The sequence below is a fragment of the Vombatus ursinus genome, unplaced genomic scaffold (genome assembly GCF_900497805.2).
Source record: "Vombatus ursinus unplaced genomic scaffold, bare-nosed wombat genome assembly UNPS02008961.1, whole genome shotgun sequence".
NCBI lineage: Eukaryota > Metazoa > Chordata > Mammalia > Diprotodontia > Vombatidae > Vombatus > Vombatus ursinus.
The window spans coordinates 4,477,773-4,495,347 of NW_020948739.1; the positions used below are offsets into that span (position 1 = coordinate 4,477,773).

Genomic DNA, 17,575 nt, shown 5'->3' on the forward strand with positions numbered 1-17,575 from the left:
CAGAGAGCCTAGAAAACTTAAAGATTAAGTTGCTACCGGCAAGACTGAGTATCTCTTACATCCTAGTTACCTACCCATAAAGCAATTCCATCATTCTGGAGTCACTAATGTCAGGTGTATTATATCTGGATGGCACAGTTCTGACACCATAGTAGTCTCCCCACAAGGAAAGCCCTTGGGAATGAATGCAAGTGGATTAAGAACATGAAAGAAATCAAAATTTGAATGTGTGTGGGAATACAACATAAAAAACTATAACTTTTCAATGATGAAAGGACAATACCAAATGGTAACACAAGGGAGGTAGAAGCCCAGTACTCCCCTAAACAAAAGCAGTATCTTTTCCTCCCACTCCTATTAGTTCCTTAAAGTACTGCCAAAGAGACTTGCTACCTTGAGATCAGACAAGCTCTTGATCTAAAAAAGAGTCTCCTCAGGGAAGTTGAGAGCCCCACAATTAGAGACAGCTCCTGGGGATGCAGCAGGTATTTTAAGTTAAAGTTTCCTCCCAAGGGAACAGTAGGTAGCCACTACCAAATGCAATTACTAAAACAGTCATCCTTCTGCAAAGAATCCATCCTCAAGATCGTAACTTCTCTTTCCCTTGATTTCCCCAACAAGACAAAAACTGTGATCAGAAGAGGCATCTTAATCAAATAATCTAACAACAAACACTGATTTACCAAGCACTGTGCTACCCTCTGAAGATACAAGTACAAAAAACAAAACAATCCCTAGTTGCAATGAGTTTACATTCTAATAAGGGAGATAAGGACAGGGGGAAAAAGTATGAAAAGTATGTGTGTATGTACATATATATGTGTGCATATATACACATACATACATGCATGTATGTGTATATATACACATATGTGTAGCATAAACGTGAAGTTAATAAATAGAAATACAAAGGAAGCAGTTAAATATAAAATAGTTTGGCAAGGAGGACATTAGTGGTAGAGGAATCAGGAAATGCTTCAAGCAAAAGATAGTACTTAAATTGCATCTGAAAGGAAGAAAGGGATTCTATAATGTGAAGGTAATGAAGGAGGGAATTCTAGGCATGTGGGATGGCTGTTAAAAAGGCACAGAGAAGAGGGATAGTGTATGAAAAACAGAGAGAAGGCCACTTTGGCTGGATCAAAGAGTACAACATTATAAATAATTACTATAAATTACACATAATTTATAATTATATACATATTATATAAATAATAAAGAAAAGAGTATCTTACTTAAAACGTTGTGCCATCATGGAAAGCTTAATGCATTTAGTCCTTTGACTGAATCTAAACTTCACAGAACAAATCCCTTTAATAAAAGGATCTGTTCTGTAAAACTTGGACTCAGTCAAAAGGCCACACCCAAGGACCTAGAAGACCATATGGGGCCTTGAGGCTGCAGGTTCCCCACCCTGGAATACTAACCAAAGAACACCCCATACAACCAATCTGACTAGCAATCACCCAGCTTCTACTTGAAGACTTCAGCAAAGGATACCCCACCACCTCTCAAGGCAGCCCAATTTACAACTTTCACACAGCACTCCTAGTCCTCTGAGGCAAAACCAAAAAGTCTAATCCTGCTTTCAAATAACAGTCCTTCACATCCTCAGATAGCTATAATGACCCATCTGCCCTCGCTGCCCCAAGTCTTCTCTTCTACATACTAAACATCCCCAATTCTTTCAACTGATGCCTATATGACATGAACCAATTCTGGATGCCATTCTCCCGATACCCTCTGGCTTATTAATATGTTTCCTAAAATGCAGTGCCCAGAACCAGACACAATTTTGCAAATGTAGTTTGACCAAAGCAAAGTACAGTGGGACTATCACCTACTTATTTCTGGAAGCTCTGCCTCTCTTAATACAATCAAAGATCACATTAGCTATCTTGGCTTCTACATCAAACTGCTGATTCCATATTGAACATGCGGTCAACTAAAATCCACAGTATTTTTCAAAGCGCTGCCTAGCCATGTCTCCTACATCTTGTACTTGTGAAGCTAATTTTTTTAACCCAAGTATATGATTTTATATACATCTCTATTAAAATTAAGTCTTATTAGCCAAATATTCAGTCCAATAGTCTACCCTGCCAAGGTCCTGGATCCTCATTCTGTCATCCGATAAGTTAAAGGCTCCTCCCAGCTTTGTGCCATCTGCAAATGAGATTGACATCTATGCATTTACATAAGTTATTGACACAACTTTTAAAAAGAAGAGAGTCAAACACAGATTCCTGTGGCACTCCAAGTTGACTTCAAGCCACTAATGACTATTCTAAGCCCAACCATTAAACCTTCATGAGGTTTCTACCCAGAAAGAAGGACTTCCAAACCTTCCTAGCTATGTTACTGCCTACCCCAAAGCTCTCCATCTTTTCCACAACACTAGAATGACAATTTATCAAATGCTTTGCTAAAATCTTGGCAAACATTCCCCAATCAATAAATGGTCAAATGATATAAACAGGCAGTTTTCAGAGGAAGAAATCCAACCTATCAATAGCCATATAAAGCATATTCCAAATCACTAGGTGGCACACCGGATAGAGCACCAGGTCTGGAGTTAGGAAGACCTAAGTTCAAATCTGGCCTCAGACACTTACTAGCTATGTGACCCTAGGCAGTTCACTTAACCCTGTTTGCCTCAGTTTCCTCATCTGTAAAATGAGCAGGAGAAGGAAATGGCAAACCACCCCAGTATCTTTGCCAAGAAAACCTCAAATGGAGTCACGAAGAGTCAGATACAACTGAAACAACTGAACAACAATAATTAAAGGAAGGCAAATTAAAACAAATCTGAGGTTCAGACTGATAAAACTGACAAAGAAAATGACAAATGCTAGATGATCTGTGGGAGAAGGTACACTGATGTACTCTTGGTAGAAGTGTGAACTTGTCCAACCATTTGGGAAAACAATTTATAACTAGATTCAAAAAGAAAAGGGAAAAGGGACCAAGCATTTATTAAGTTGACTATTAAGTGCCAGGCACTGTGCTAAGTGCTTAGCAAATAACATTTCATTTGGTCCTCACAACAACCCTGGGAGAGAGGTGCTATTATGATCTCCATCATACCACTGAGAAAACTGAGGCAGAAAAAGGTTCTGTGACTTGCTCAGGGTTACACAGATAATAAATGTCTAAGGTAAGATTTGAACTTGGTATTCCTGATTCCAAATTTGGAGCTCTATTCATTGTACCACTTGGGTGCCTCTTTAAAAAAAAAAAAAGCTATTAAACTGTGTATACCCTTTGACCCTGTAATACCGATACTGTAATATCCCAAAAAGATCAAAGACAGAGGAAAAGGATCCATACATAGATATTTATAGCAGAGTTTTATTTATGGTAAGCAGAATACTGAGGAGACAGCCATCAATTGGGTAATGGCTGAACAAGTTATCGTATATGAATGTGATCAAATACTATTGTGAATAAGAAATGATGGTAGCAAATGGTCTCAGAAACAGGGGAAGGCTTGTATAAGTGAGACTCACAGAGCAGGTAAACAGAACCAATATAACAATTTATACAATGACAGTAATATTACAAAAAAATAATTTTGAGAGGCTTAGAAATTCTGATAAGTCAATGCTCAATCATAATTCCAATGGATACAAGATATCCACACACCTCCTGACAGAGAGGCAATATACTTAAGAGTACAGAATAAGACATTATTTTAACGGCCAATGTGGACATTGGTTTTGCTTGACTCTGTGTGTGTGTGTGTGTGTGTGTGTGTGTGTGTGTGTGTAGGAGTTCGTGTTTTTCTTCAATTGAGGATGAGTAACGAAGGTGAGAGGAAGAGAATGCAGATCTGAAAATAAAATAAGATTCAATTTTTTAAATCTAGGCAAACTCTACCTGTAGTATCTCCCTAGTCTTCTCAAAAAGAAAAAAAAAGAAACTAAGTTTGTCTAGAATAGTCTGCTCTTAATGAAGCCATACTGCCTCTGAAGTCAGTAAATCTCCTACTTTTTTTTTCCAGGGATTTCAGTGGCCCTTAATTAAGAGGCATGGATTGGTAAATGCCAAAGTCAGATGAGTGGAAGTTCCTGCGTAACCATATAATCTTTAGGTAAGTAACATTCAACAGTTTCTTTGTATTTGAGTTTCTCCATCTGTAAGACGAAAATTCTACTGACTGTAACCCCAGGAAATAGAGAAGTGATAGCATAAACTCAGAACACGCATTCTTAGGAAGATACTCTTAGAATGGTTTCAAAAAGAATAGGAGTAGTAACCTTTCTGAGCTCATAGCTCCAGATAGTAATAATGTGTTCCCTAACCTGATTAGGGTAAACTAGAAAATAATTAAGGTGGCAGCAACTGAACAGTTACATTATAATTTCTTAAGGAAGTCCAGCCACATGTAAGGGATACTGAAAGGACATTAGAAGTCTGAGTAAAGCCTTGATCTCTTCACCTGGGTGCCATATATGAGAACCAAAATACAATAGCAGGCACCATTTTCTAGAGATGGAAAATCTACCTTGGGGAAAAGATCAACTGGTATAATCCAGAAAATGAGCATTAAACTTAATCTGGAACAAAGCCTTATCTTCATTTTAACCCCCAGTTCTGCTGCATGCTTTGTGTGTGGACTCTGAAGCAATATGAGTCACAACTCTGGACCACAACAAATCTCTACACACTATAACAATGACAAATGGTAAGGAGATTCAACTTTCTGTCCCTGGAGCCTAGAAGAGTACCTTATACAAAACAGATATTTCATCAGTGTTTTCTAACACCTGGTTCCCTTAACATTAAGACAGAAATTCTGGTAGCATGAACTACCATTAAAATAGGCAGTTTTCCTACAACATAGACTACATCAGGGAAACTTGCAACACAAGATCTAGAGTCTAGACTGTGCCCTCTTCCATATCTGTATCCTGTAGTTTCCTAATCTTCCCACTATGCTGACAATGAGGGCCAAAACAAAGACTAACACATACCCTCACCCACTGGGCATAGGCTCAAGATGCCAAGTGGAGTTCCAGGGAGATGTGTTTTAGCTGTTTAAAAAAAAAGAGAGAGAGAGAGAGAGAGAGAGAGAGACATGGATTGAACAGATCCAGAAGTAATAGACTACAATCAGGTGGCCTCAGGAAGAGTAAGCCCCTGTTTCGGCAGCTTTGCCTAACAGTAGCTTTTTCTACAGATCTAGAGCTTTTTCTACCACTAATTCTTTTTAACTCACATCCATACCCTTACTTTCAGGAGAAGGCCTCACAAGCTTTACAAAAAAGTCTGAGTCAACACGGTAGATCCCTGAAGTCCTCTCATTTTGACTTCAACATACTGTCTCTCTATCTTTTTCTCTCTCCTCATCTCTCCTGCTTCACTCAGCATATCCCTGAACCACCCTACTTCTCTCCCCAATCCAAAACACACATACACATACACACACACACACACACACACACACACACACACACACACTCTCTCTCTCTCTCTCTCTCTCTCTCTCTCTCTCTCTCTCTCTCTCAGGGTAGCCTAAGGACCCCCAAAGTGGAACTATGTTGAAAACTAGACAAAAAAAGAACTGTACAAATAAGAGAGTTGCAGGGCCAGTTAAGGCTGGTGCCAAGGGAAACCTTACATCACCCACGTCTCACTCCATGTGGGGGTGTATCTTAAGGCTCTATCCCAAACCTTCTTTCCTGCTCTCTCCACACTAACTCAATGATCTCATCAGCTCCCATAGGTAAAGCTCTAAATTAACAAATATGTAATATCTAATCCTGGTCTCTTCTCCAGACTACAATGCTACATCACCAACTGCCTACTCAACATTTCCATCAGGATGTCCCAGAGGCATCTCATACTCAAAACATCCAAAACTCAGTATCTTTCTCCCTAAACTTTCCCTCTTCCTAAATTCTGTTTCTGCTGAGAGTCTCACAATCCTTCCAAACATCTAGTTTCACAACCTCAGAATCATCTATCACTCCTCTCTCTCTCTCTCTACCTCTCATATCTGATTAGTTGTCAAATCTTGAAGATTCTATCTCCACATCTCTTACAAACGTTCCTTTTCTCTGTATTCACAAGGCCCCACTCTAGTTCAGTTTGTTATCACTTCTCAACTGGATTAATGAAACACTCTCTTGCCTTGAGAGGCAGCTGGATAGCACAGTGGATAGAGCTCTAGGCCTATAGTCGGAAAGAACTGAGTTCAGATGTGACCTCAGACACTTACTAGCTGTGTAATTCTGGGTAAGTCACTGAACCTTTGGTCTGCCTCAGTTTTCTCAACTGTAAAATGGAAACTATAATAGCACCTCTCTCCCAGGGTTGTTTTAAGGATCAAATGAGATGACGCTGATGTTTGTAAAGCACAATGCCAGGCACATAGTAGTATAGTAGGCATTCAATAAATTCTTGTTTCCTTCCTTCCCTCCTTCCCAATATATCTGCCTACAATCAAGTTTCTCTCTCTCCAAAGCACCCTCCACATGGCTGCAAAATTAATATTCCAAAGCATAGGTCTGACCATGTCACTCTCCTGTTTAAGAAGTTCCAGTGGCCTTAAGCTCCAAAGGTCTCCTCTTCGCTCAAAGTTAAGATAAAAATTCCTTTGTTTGGCATTTAAAGCTCTTCACGATCTGACTCCAATCAACCTTTCCAGGCTATAACACATACACATTATTCCACTTGCCAAAGTGACCTTTGTTGTGTTTCTTACAGAAAACACTCTAACTCAGTTTTCTCTGCCTTTGCACAGACCATCCCCTTTTCCTGAAATGCCCTCCTTCCTTACCTCCAGCTTTCACTATATCCCTTGCTTCTTTCGAACCTCAGTGCAAATACCACCTCCTACAGAAACTTCCACTTCCCTTATTGCAGGGCCTCTACCCCCCCCCAAAAAAAATTATTTTGTATTGTGTTTGTATATATTTCATATTTAATTTTCTATGTACCTATTGGCTACCCACACAGACACACACCACATTTCCCCAACAGAATATAAGTCGCTTTAGAGAAGGGGCTATTTCATTTTGTCATCATATCTGCAATGCCTAGCCCAATACCTGGTACACAATAGGCTCTTAAAGCATTTATTATGTTTTTTGGATGGAAGAGAAAAGAATACTCATTTGTTAAATATTTTGATACTAATGATACTTTGATACTAATCTAGCCTGAAACCAAATACTGTCCACCTAACTCACATAACTAACTTCCTTTCTGATAGTTGGTAGCCATCATACCTATAAGAGAAAAGGTTCTGGGCTTTACAATAACATAAGCATATTAAGTACTGAATTTGAAATCCTGAGGCCTTGCATTCCAATCTCAGCTCTACTACTTAGGACCTACGTTAATCTTGGAAAAATTTCTCACCCTTTATGTAGACCTGTTTTTGCTGTTTTTTTTTTGTAAAATGAATTCTCTTGCATCTCTTAATCCTCTGATCCTATGAAATTCTTGGGTTTCTAAATGGGAATTCAAGCCAATATAAGTGTAACAATAAACTGGTCCTTCCTGCCACCAACAGATTACTGGTGAATAAATGATAAATAAAAGCACAAAATTAATTACCTAACTCATTTTATTCACCTTAATGATAAAAAAAAAAACTTGGAAAAGGAAAAGGAAATTTTTATTCTGAATAGTGCAAGATAAAAGAAAATGAAAAAATTTCTCCATACCACAGTCACTATCCAATTCATCAAGCAAACTCCTCCAACTATGTCCTTTATTACTCTTTGTCCTTCTGCTATTTTTATCTCCTGTCAAGCCTTAAGCAGTTAAAAAAAAAAAAAGAAAGAAAGAACCTGACCACCCTATCCTTCATTTGCAATTATGAATTAATTTCAAAATCTGCTGGATCCATTTAATTATTAGAACAGTAATATGCAGAGAACCCATCTAAGAAAACAAACACAGTGCTGCAGATAAGGGCTCTTTCAGAAATAATGAAAGTCTTGTCTTTTCCATTCTGTCATAACCCTTTTTTCTAAGGATGGGCCTTTTGCCCAGAAATTCACTAAGATTGTAATTTCCTGGCAAAGTGCCTTCACAGAAAGGAAACTCAGATTTTTCTCATCTTCCCTCATACTTACATTCTTTCATTATTTTTTTCCCAATTTCTCTTCCTTTGGACCAAATGGAATAGGAGATGGCTCCTATGTTTCCTTTTTTTTTTTAACTGTTGTTTACAAAGGAAATAAATGGATGCTGCAACCTATACTCAACTCTCAGATATTCACAGCATTCACTTTTTGAATATAGAACTTTTTAGAAAACCATTACAATATTTCACCTAAAATACATGAGTACATTTAAAATAAATTTAATCCTTATTCTATGGCTATCTGGAGTGCTATAAAGGAACCTTTTGTTTTTATTAATTTAGAAAATAGAATTATGTTAGTGCAGAGAACCTGATCTCTTAAATCAGTTGTTTTCACGTGCGTAAGACAAGAGAGGCAGGAGGTAAACTTGAGAGAGAGAAAAAGCCCTGACATCTGATAGTTCAACATTTTGTCACTAGTAGTGTTACATATCCCAGATTCTTTCCTTTCTTATATCTTTCTAGTTTAAGGAAACCAGAAACTAGGCCAGTTGAGAAATTTAAAAAGAAGAAGAGAATGGCAGGACACTTGTGGGTCAGAGTACACCCAGAAAAATTTCCTAAGAGAATGGAAACAAAAGTAATTCCAGTGAATCCTTAACTGGTTTCTATTACCTAATTCGTACTCATCCATGCTCAAATTCTGGCCCAAACCTGGAAATTGCACTATGAGAGAAAAGTAGGGGGAAAAAAGGTTAATACAAGAAGTTCAAAATTTTGAGGTAGTTATCTTCCTTTGTGTTGTGTTCTCCATAAAGAAGTCTCACAACCCCAAGGACTTCATTGATTTCTCCATTTATAAAGACTGAAAATAATAAGGCATCTGTCTACATAAATCCATAGGCAATTTCTGAAACCATTCCCTTGTAGATGTATAGACTAACTTATCTTGCCCTCACCTTCTCCAGCCAACCACCTCCACATCCACCAACCTGCAGTCATATATGATCGAAAATAAGCCAGAAAATAGTTTCAGCTTCTGCACACCCATATGAGCCACCTTCTTCACTAGGAAAATCCATCTTACATTTAGGTACTATAAACCACCATCTCTTGGCCTCAAGACGATCACTATCTGGAAACCTCTGTACCAAAGGCCCAACAGACAAATGTGTAAAACTTATTCGGAAAACACAAATATAGTATTTTTTAAAACACACAGCTTCATAAACCAGTAATTACCCTTCATTCCCCTTTGCATTAAGAAAACAGGCAGAGAACAATATCCATTCTTCCTTCCTCACCTCACTCCTCCCCCAAGATGAAGTGCAAGATAGTCAACTACACTACAGCACAGAACCTAAACTTCATGAGTAGAGTTTTGCAATGACAGAAATTATGCCATCCCTGATAAATGAAAAGGGAGAAAGGGCAAAATACTTTCTAACAATGTTTACCATTTTAAATTACTTCATAGGTATCAAATTAACCATATAAATTATTTTGTGGACATCAAAACTCCCAACCCCACTGCCTAAATTCCTGATTGTTCTTTCTTTTCTCAATTCTTTTCAGATGATGACTTCCAAAGAATCCAAGTGCAGAAATTTCATAACATAAAGATCATCTCGAAGAATATTAGTTTAGGCACATAGATTTAGAGCTAGATGGGACCGTAAAAATCATCTAGTCCAGGGATTCTTAACCGTTTTTTTGTTCCATAAACCCTTTTGGCACTCCGATGAAGCTTATGGACCCCTTCTCAGAACAATGTTTTTAAATTCATAAAATAAAAACATAGGAAAATAAAGGAAACCAATTATATTAAAATACAATTATCAAAATATTTTTAAAAGAAAGTACATGGACCCCATGGTGAGAATCCCTAATCTAGTCCACCCCCTCATTTTGCAAATAAGAAAAGTGGGACCCCCTCAAAAGAAAGTGGTTTACCCAAGGTCATACTGGTAGTAAGTGGCATAGCCAGAATTTGAACCCAAGTGTTCAGACTCCAGAACCAGTTATCTTCTCACTACACTATACCCCATTTATGCCCAGGTACTTGTTACACTAAGTTTAAATTTTCTCAGGCACAAAAATAGCATGGCTAAATTACCAAAAAATATATATGAATGAATTCCAATCAATCAATAATCATTTATTAAGCGCTTACTATGTGCCGGGTATTGTTCTAAGTACTGAGAATACAGAATGAAGTACTGAGGTCAAAGACAGTTCCTCCCCTCAAGGAGCTTACAATCTAATAGGGAAGACAATATGCAAACAAATATATACAAAACCACAAGCAGAATAGGTAGGAAATAATTAAGAGAGATCCCTTACCAAGTGTCAAGCACAATGCTAATCTCTAGGGATACAAAAAGAGAAAGTGCCTACCTTCAAGGAATTTAAATTCTAATAGGAGAAAACTAGACCTAAAGAGAAGAAGAGACCAGGGAAAGGAGTTTTGTTCTGGGGAAAATGGAAGCAGGGAAGTTTACAAGAAAGTTGGCAGGCAGATAGTCTGATGGCCTGTGTGGATAGCTAGATTCAATGTGAAGCTGAACCATGATCGTGGTGGAATCCTAGGGTAAGCTCTCCAAAGGTGAGTGGATTGACCTCCCCAGGGACTTGGGGACATGAATTCAGGAAGAACAAGATATGAGGGTCCAAGTCTCAGATATAATGTTCAGGATGCTGGTCCAAGTGGACAGGAAGAAATCAGCAATGGCATGAAGATGAAAAAATGATGTCGGTAGATGTGAAGCTGAAATACCAACCCGACCATCTCTAGAGGCACCTCCCCCCCCGCAAAAAAAAAGATTAACTATTAGGGTAGAGAATGGAAAACCGTATCCTGAACACAGCAATAATCCTAGCCTAAGATTCACAAATCCACAGAAATGATAGACTCTTAATTTCTCAAACTTTAATAATAAATGTGTGTTGAACTGAGTAGGAATGCTGCCTGAGGAAAGTAAGCTGTTTCTACGTAACTGCAAGTATTTTGATAGCCAAAAAAAAAAAATCTAGATGATTAATTTAATCTTTCATCTTTCATTCACATATCTGGTCTCATGTAGACCCAGAGTTTACTTGAAGCCTTCTCTCTCTGATGTATGTACCCTAATTAATAAAACTATTATTGTTAAGTACTCTCTGTAACTTCCATTCCTGCAAAGTGGTCTGACAAGATAAACTGCTCTTTCCTTTGATACAACTTGGAAAAGTTGAACATAACACAGATTTGAGTATACATAGTATGGATATAGTGATTTTTTTACTTGTATTACTATTACTATAGGCACACGTAACACATAAAAACGGATGCAGTCTTCATGGCATCATACTGACTCTAAGGGAATGTAAACCATCTGTACTACTGCACTTAAGATTCAACATCATTCTTCCCAAAGATGTGATTTCATTGATTCTACCTTCAGCCCCTCAATGAAAGATGAACTATACCAACAGTGGATCTTAGGAAGAGAGAAAAATTAATAAGGAAGTTCCTATCGAGCTAGTGTCAATTTTCATCTTCGATGGTTAAAAGGTAGAGCAGACCAGGCAGGGAGGCAGCAAAAGATGAAGCTAATCTTATAGTTATTCCAAGGTCAGCCTATCCTGGAAGGCAAATGAGCAAATCTGCCCAGTGACCTACAGAATAGCGTACACTTACTATATTTTGACTTATAAATTCTGCCCTATCAACAAAGACATTTGTTCTGCCTCCTTTTAGGAGGCAATCCAGGCTCACAACGAATACTAAGTTAACAGTAGCAATGCTGGCTCTTTCTGCACTCCCATAATTACTTTTATGTACCAAATTTGATTGTAAAATACAAGTATTTAAGGTGATATTTGGGATAGAGGAGACAGAAGACACAATAAAAAATACAGTGAGGCTAATAAGGGTTTAAGTGATTTGTTTAAATTCAAATAAGGGCTGAAAAGGAACCAGAAAGCAGAAAGCCTAAGTTCCCTGATTCTCAATACACAAGAAAATATAAATCTGGTGACCTAGAGTGAAAGTACCATGACCTTAAAATTTCAGACCAAACAACTGATAGAGAAACTAGGAAATACAAGTCTTCATAACTCTAGCCAGCTTTTTTGTTTGTTTGTTTCCCCACTGGTTCTAGTTTATAAATTACTGATTTAAGCCTTAATGATTTAACCTTTGCCAATAGTTCATATAAATATCAAAAATGAGTCATGGGAAAATTAACAGATACTTACAACATTCAACCATGGTAGGCCCTTAACTTTACCACTTAACAATTTCAACCACTTCCTAAAAAACAGATGCATCAGTTCCTTTTGGGACTGACTGCCAGATCCAATGGTCTTTTTTCAATCCTCATTCTCCTCCACGTCTCTGTAACTTTTGACATTGCTGCTCACCACCTCTTCCATGATACTCGCTTCTTTCTAGGTTTTCAGGGCACCATTCTCTCCTGGTTCTCCTCCTACCTATCTGACACCATTGCTGGATCCTCATCCAGATCATGCCCTTTAACCAAAGGTGTCCCTCAAGGTTCTGTTCTAGGCATTCTTCTATCTCTATACTATTTCACTTGGTGATCTCTATCTGGTCCCAAGAATTTAATTATCATCTCTATCCTATCTGACCTTTCTACTGATCTCCAATCTCACGTCTCCAGTTGCTTTTCTACATCTCACATCTCAAACTGGATGTTTAGTAGACATTTTAAATGCAACATGTCCAAAACTGAACTCATTATCTTTCCCCCTAAACCCTCGCCTCCTCCTAGCTCCATTACTGTTACTAAGGGCAACACCATCCTCTTAGTCCTCAAGCTCACAACCAAGGAGTCATCCTGGATTCCTCACTATCTTTCACCTCTTTCCCACCCCTCACCACCATATTTAATTTGCTGCCAAGGCCTGTTGGTTTCACTTTTGCAATTATTCCTCATATATACTCCCTTCTTTCCTCTTTATGGTGCGGGCTCTCATCACGTCATGCCTGAACTATTGCAATAGCCTGCTGGTCGGGATGCCTCTTATTTGAATACCACAGAAGTGAGCTTGAGTTTTCAAAGGCTATATCAGCTTTGGCAGGTCCTACTGAGCTGCAAAAGCTTCAAGGACAGACTCTGTAATTGATGCACAGGTAGATTTGCTGTCCAAGAACCAACTCTGCTAAATTCAATGGGGCTCACTGCCAATTGGCAATACAGTGATAAATTTTTCATTCACAAAGACCTGTGGGGAAAAAAGTTCTCAAAGACCACTAAGAGACAGAGTGTTTGTGGTCTACAATAGTAGGTTCCAAATCTCAGAATGCTAGAGCTGGAAGGGAACTCATAAAATGATCTATTCCAACTGCTCCATTTCACAAATTGGAGAACATAGGCAAAAAGCAATTTCAAGAAGTTACAGAGTTATGTCAGAGCAGAGCCAGAAATGGAATTTATGCTGATAAAAAGTAGTTTTGGGGGAAAATTACCTGGCATCTGTGAGGAAGCTGAATCAGAGGACTCAGCTCAGATGCTACTTCCTCTGTCAGCCTCTCCTGATATCTCCTGCTAGCACTCTCTCCCTCCTCATTTCACTTCACTTATTTTCATATATATTGTGAGCCTCCAATAAAACTTAAGTTCCTTAAAGGGAGGAACTGTTTCACCTTTGTCTTTGTATGCCCAGTACCTAAAAGAGTGCCTTACAAGTAGTATGCACTTAATAAATGTTCGCTTAATTTTTCTGTATTAGAGGAGGAAGTGAATAGAATCACAGAAGGTTAGAATGAGAACAGCCTTTGGAGAATATCTAATCTAACCCCTTCAATTTTACAGACGAGGAAACTGTGGTCAAGAGAATGGAAGTGATTTGCCCTACTGAGGCCACACTGCTGACAAGAGCTATAACCAGGGCTGGAACCTGCTTTCCAGCTCTAAGCTAGGTATATTTGATAGGGAAGCTATTGAAATCATTTTGATGTGGATAACTGCGACTGGACTAGGATGGCCTGGATGGAAAGAAAAGAAACCAATTTCACTTCACTGCAAAAAAAACAAGCCCCACCACCTTGAGCTTAGAAGATCTTTAAAGAACTGACAGGAGTTGGTAATGATTTGGAAAATGAAAGAATCAAAGTACACATACACAGGAAATACCAGAGTAAGAGAATGGAACTAAAGTTGTAGATTTGGAAATCGTTAGCAAATCACTGACTGTGTATGAGGGGATGAGTGCTAAAGGAATGCCCCAAGAGGGAGAAAACAGAAAGTCCAAGACAAACAATCAGGAATCTAGAAGACAAAAAAGGAGCTGGAAAAGCAATATTAAGGTAGGAGAACCAGGAAACTACAATGTCACAAACTACAATAAATCCAAAAGAGACAAGAATTTCAAAGTGGTGGGCAACAATGCCAAATGTATCAAAGACATAAGTGAACACTGAAAAACAAAAACTGATAAACCCCACCTAGTAAAATCCAGTTATCTTCACACTCCTTGGTCAACACAGTTTAGGGCTTTCTGTTCCTAATCTTACTGCCTTACTTAATTTATAACCATTTAATAGTTATTCCCAGGATTTCAAACACTACCTACGTTTAGCTACCAACCATGGGCCTCAGTTTCCTCATCTGTAAAACGAGGAGGTCAGACTAGATGACCTCTAAAGTCCCCTTCCAGCTCTACGTCTTGACCTCTTTCTACATAATTCTACACATCTTCACTTGAAATCCCACGTTTACCATGTCAAATTCAGCATGAACATTTCACCTCTGTCCACAATACTTCTCTTGAGGATGTTCTTAACTACAGAAAAAATCACCATCATTCAAAAACGATATTAGCAAAAACTAAAGTCTTATTCAGATGACACTGGGTTCTCAAAGGTTATGCCAGTGTAGGGCAGACTTTGGCAGGTCTTACCAAGCTGGAAAGGTGTCAGAAATATGGGCCTTTTTTAGACAGATTAGTTAAATTCAGAGAAGCTTATCCCCAAAATACTGGACATTGGGTGATGAAGATTTTGACTCAGAGAGGATGATCTCTGTATCAGTGGAACAGACTAAAGAATCTCCTGATTTCATAGCCAGTCATCACTTAAACCCAGGACCAATACTTTTTTCCACAGTACTTTTCATTCCTTCACATTCACTGATACTTCTGGTCAATATTATTTTTGCAAACTATTTTTGGTTGCCTTCCTACCACTCACGTTCAAAGCACTCATAAAAGTTATTTTGTACTTCCAAAATCAACTCTAAATTAACTACATTCTCAATCTGGTCATTTCTCTGCCTTCCATCATCTTTCACTTGCTCTTCATTCTAAACATTTGTTTCTTCCTGTTCTGATTCATGTGAAAGAATGTACATGTGTTCCTTTATTAGTTACAGCCTGCCCCTATACACCTGCCATCATGGAATTCAAGAGTTGCAAAAGGACCTAAAAGGCCAGCCAAACAGCCCAACCCAGCCCAAAATTTTCCTTCACCACATCCAGTCAATGTTGGCAAGAACAGAAATTTCAAATTAAAGGTCTAAAGATTTGAGTTCTAGTCCCACCTCTACCACTAGTTAGCTGCATAATCCTGGGTAAATTATAGTCTCTCTTAGACTCAGTTTCTTCATTTGTCAAATGGAAGATGTACCACTTATCTTCCTTTCCTCAAAAGACTCATATAACAACCAAATGAGATAATGAATGTGAGCGTATAAAAAAAAACCAAGATGGGGAAAATGTGCAATATTTATTATCGTTATTTTTTTCCCTCAAGAAGTCCTTCTAATCCAATTTGTCTCTTAAGATAAATAAAAACAGAGACTGCTGAACAAATGCAAAGACCACTATGAAAAACACAAACCATCATAAAAATTACCACCTTGATACCCTCTCCATTCCCCCATTTCCCCAGTATAAACTGTTTTCTCCCGGGGCTCTTTCTGTAATTTAGTCTAAAAATCCACTGAACAGGGGCTTCATCTTTCTTCCTACCTATTAACATCTATGTACTTCTGATAACATAGTCTCGTCTTACCTGGGATGGTGGCCTTTATTTCAGAAAGGGAAAACAAATAGAAAAGCTCTCCTTCTATTCAGTTTTTCAGGATGAGCTCATCAGATTATTTCAGCAGTGCTACCTTACTCTTTATTTCAAAAAAAAAAATATATAACCTCAGCTTTCTCCAGTTAACATTAAATTTGGTTCCCTACTACATACAGTAAGCTTGCAGTTTTCAAAATGCTAGAAGGAAATCTATCTAATGGCTTCTGTTTCAAGTGAACTGATATTAAGTCCCTTTTGGGGACCACTTTTTTTTTTTACCTGAACAGATGGTTTCCAGGCCTCAAGGCTCACATGTCTAGTATACAAGTCATAACAGCTCCTAAAACTTCAACCTTCTTTAATGAGCCCATGCTCTTGAATAAAACACCTTTTATCTCAAAGATCTCTAAGTATCTAAAAACATGAACTCTTTGATCTTCGAAATACCTCTTTTGGTGAAGGAGATTAGAATCTTTATTTTATTTTTTTTTTCCAAAATTAAGATCTTGGTTACAAGTTTTATCTAACACTGACTAGCAAGTTTCTACATTTTCCTTTGAAATAGATGCTTATATCCAGTGGATCTGCTTTAATCACATACCAATCCAAAAACCACTTATAATACACACTGCTATATTTGCAATACAAATACCACAGTATATTCGAGGAGCTGACCATAAATAAAAGGCAGTAGGAAGGGAACTGGCTGGACATGCTCACAGAAAAACTCAAAACCTAGAAAGAGAGAGAGATTTTAAAAAAACAAACAAAAAAAAAAACCTCGATTCTAATTTTGGATTTTTTCTGTCTAGGAGCCAGAACTACCCATGAGTACATCAAGAACACCTGTCAAGGAAGCATTTCCACAGGAGGGTTTTCGGAGGTCTGGCTTTATTAATACTTAATTCCTTAAACTGGGCACGAACAAGCCAGTTTAAGCCTCGTCTTCCTAACGAGGGGATGAAGCTGCCAAAGACTTTTCAAACAGCCAGTGCCACCAAGCCTACATAACTTTTTGCTACTGCTGCTGCTGCTCAGACCCCGGAATGGGGAGTCCACGAGTTGTGTGTGCACCCATCCCATGCTCTAGAAAGGGGAAAGGGGAAATGCTGCTTATGGGGAGGCGGATCGGCTTCCCGACGGGAAACTGAGTCACACTCACTCACACACACACACTCACACACACACCCCACCTCCAGGTCCCCGGTGGGCCCCGGCACCCCCACCCCCACCCCCACACCCCGAAACTGACACAGCTCAGGCCGGGCTCCACCGGCCGGGCCTAGCAGCCCCCGGCCCTCCCCCGCGCCGGCCCCAGCCCGCGCCTCCTCGCCCGGGCCGGCGGCGGCGGCTGCGCGCGCGGCTCCTCACCTCTTGGGCGCCGGCGGCTGCTCCATGGCCCGGGGCGCGAGGGAGGGAGAGGGGAGGCCGGGCCACCGACCGTCCCGGGCTACGGGGAACCTCTGCGGGGAAACTCCGAGAAACTCGGACCAACTTTGCCGTCACTC

At 39.0% G+C, this 17,575-nt stretch overlaps 1 protein-coding gene across 2 annotated transcripts in view; it reads right to left on the minus strand.

Moving 5' to 3' along the window:
• The window catches only part of STK3 (serine/threonine kinase 3), a 447,757-nt gene extending 430,182 nt beyond the window's left edge, over nt 1–17,575 (minus strand). Inside the window, exon 1 of one of the 2 annotated variants that reach the window (XM_027850026.1) lies at nt 17,439–17,575. In XM_027850026.1, the coding sequence (XP_027705827.1) occupies nt 17,439–17,464 (26 nt within the window). In that variant the 5' untranslated portion in view covers nt 17,465–17,575. The remainder of the gene's footprint in view (nt 1–17,438) is intronic. The other variant, XM_027850025.1, reaches the window with a different exon arrangement.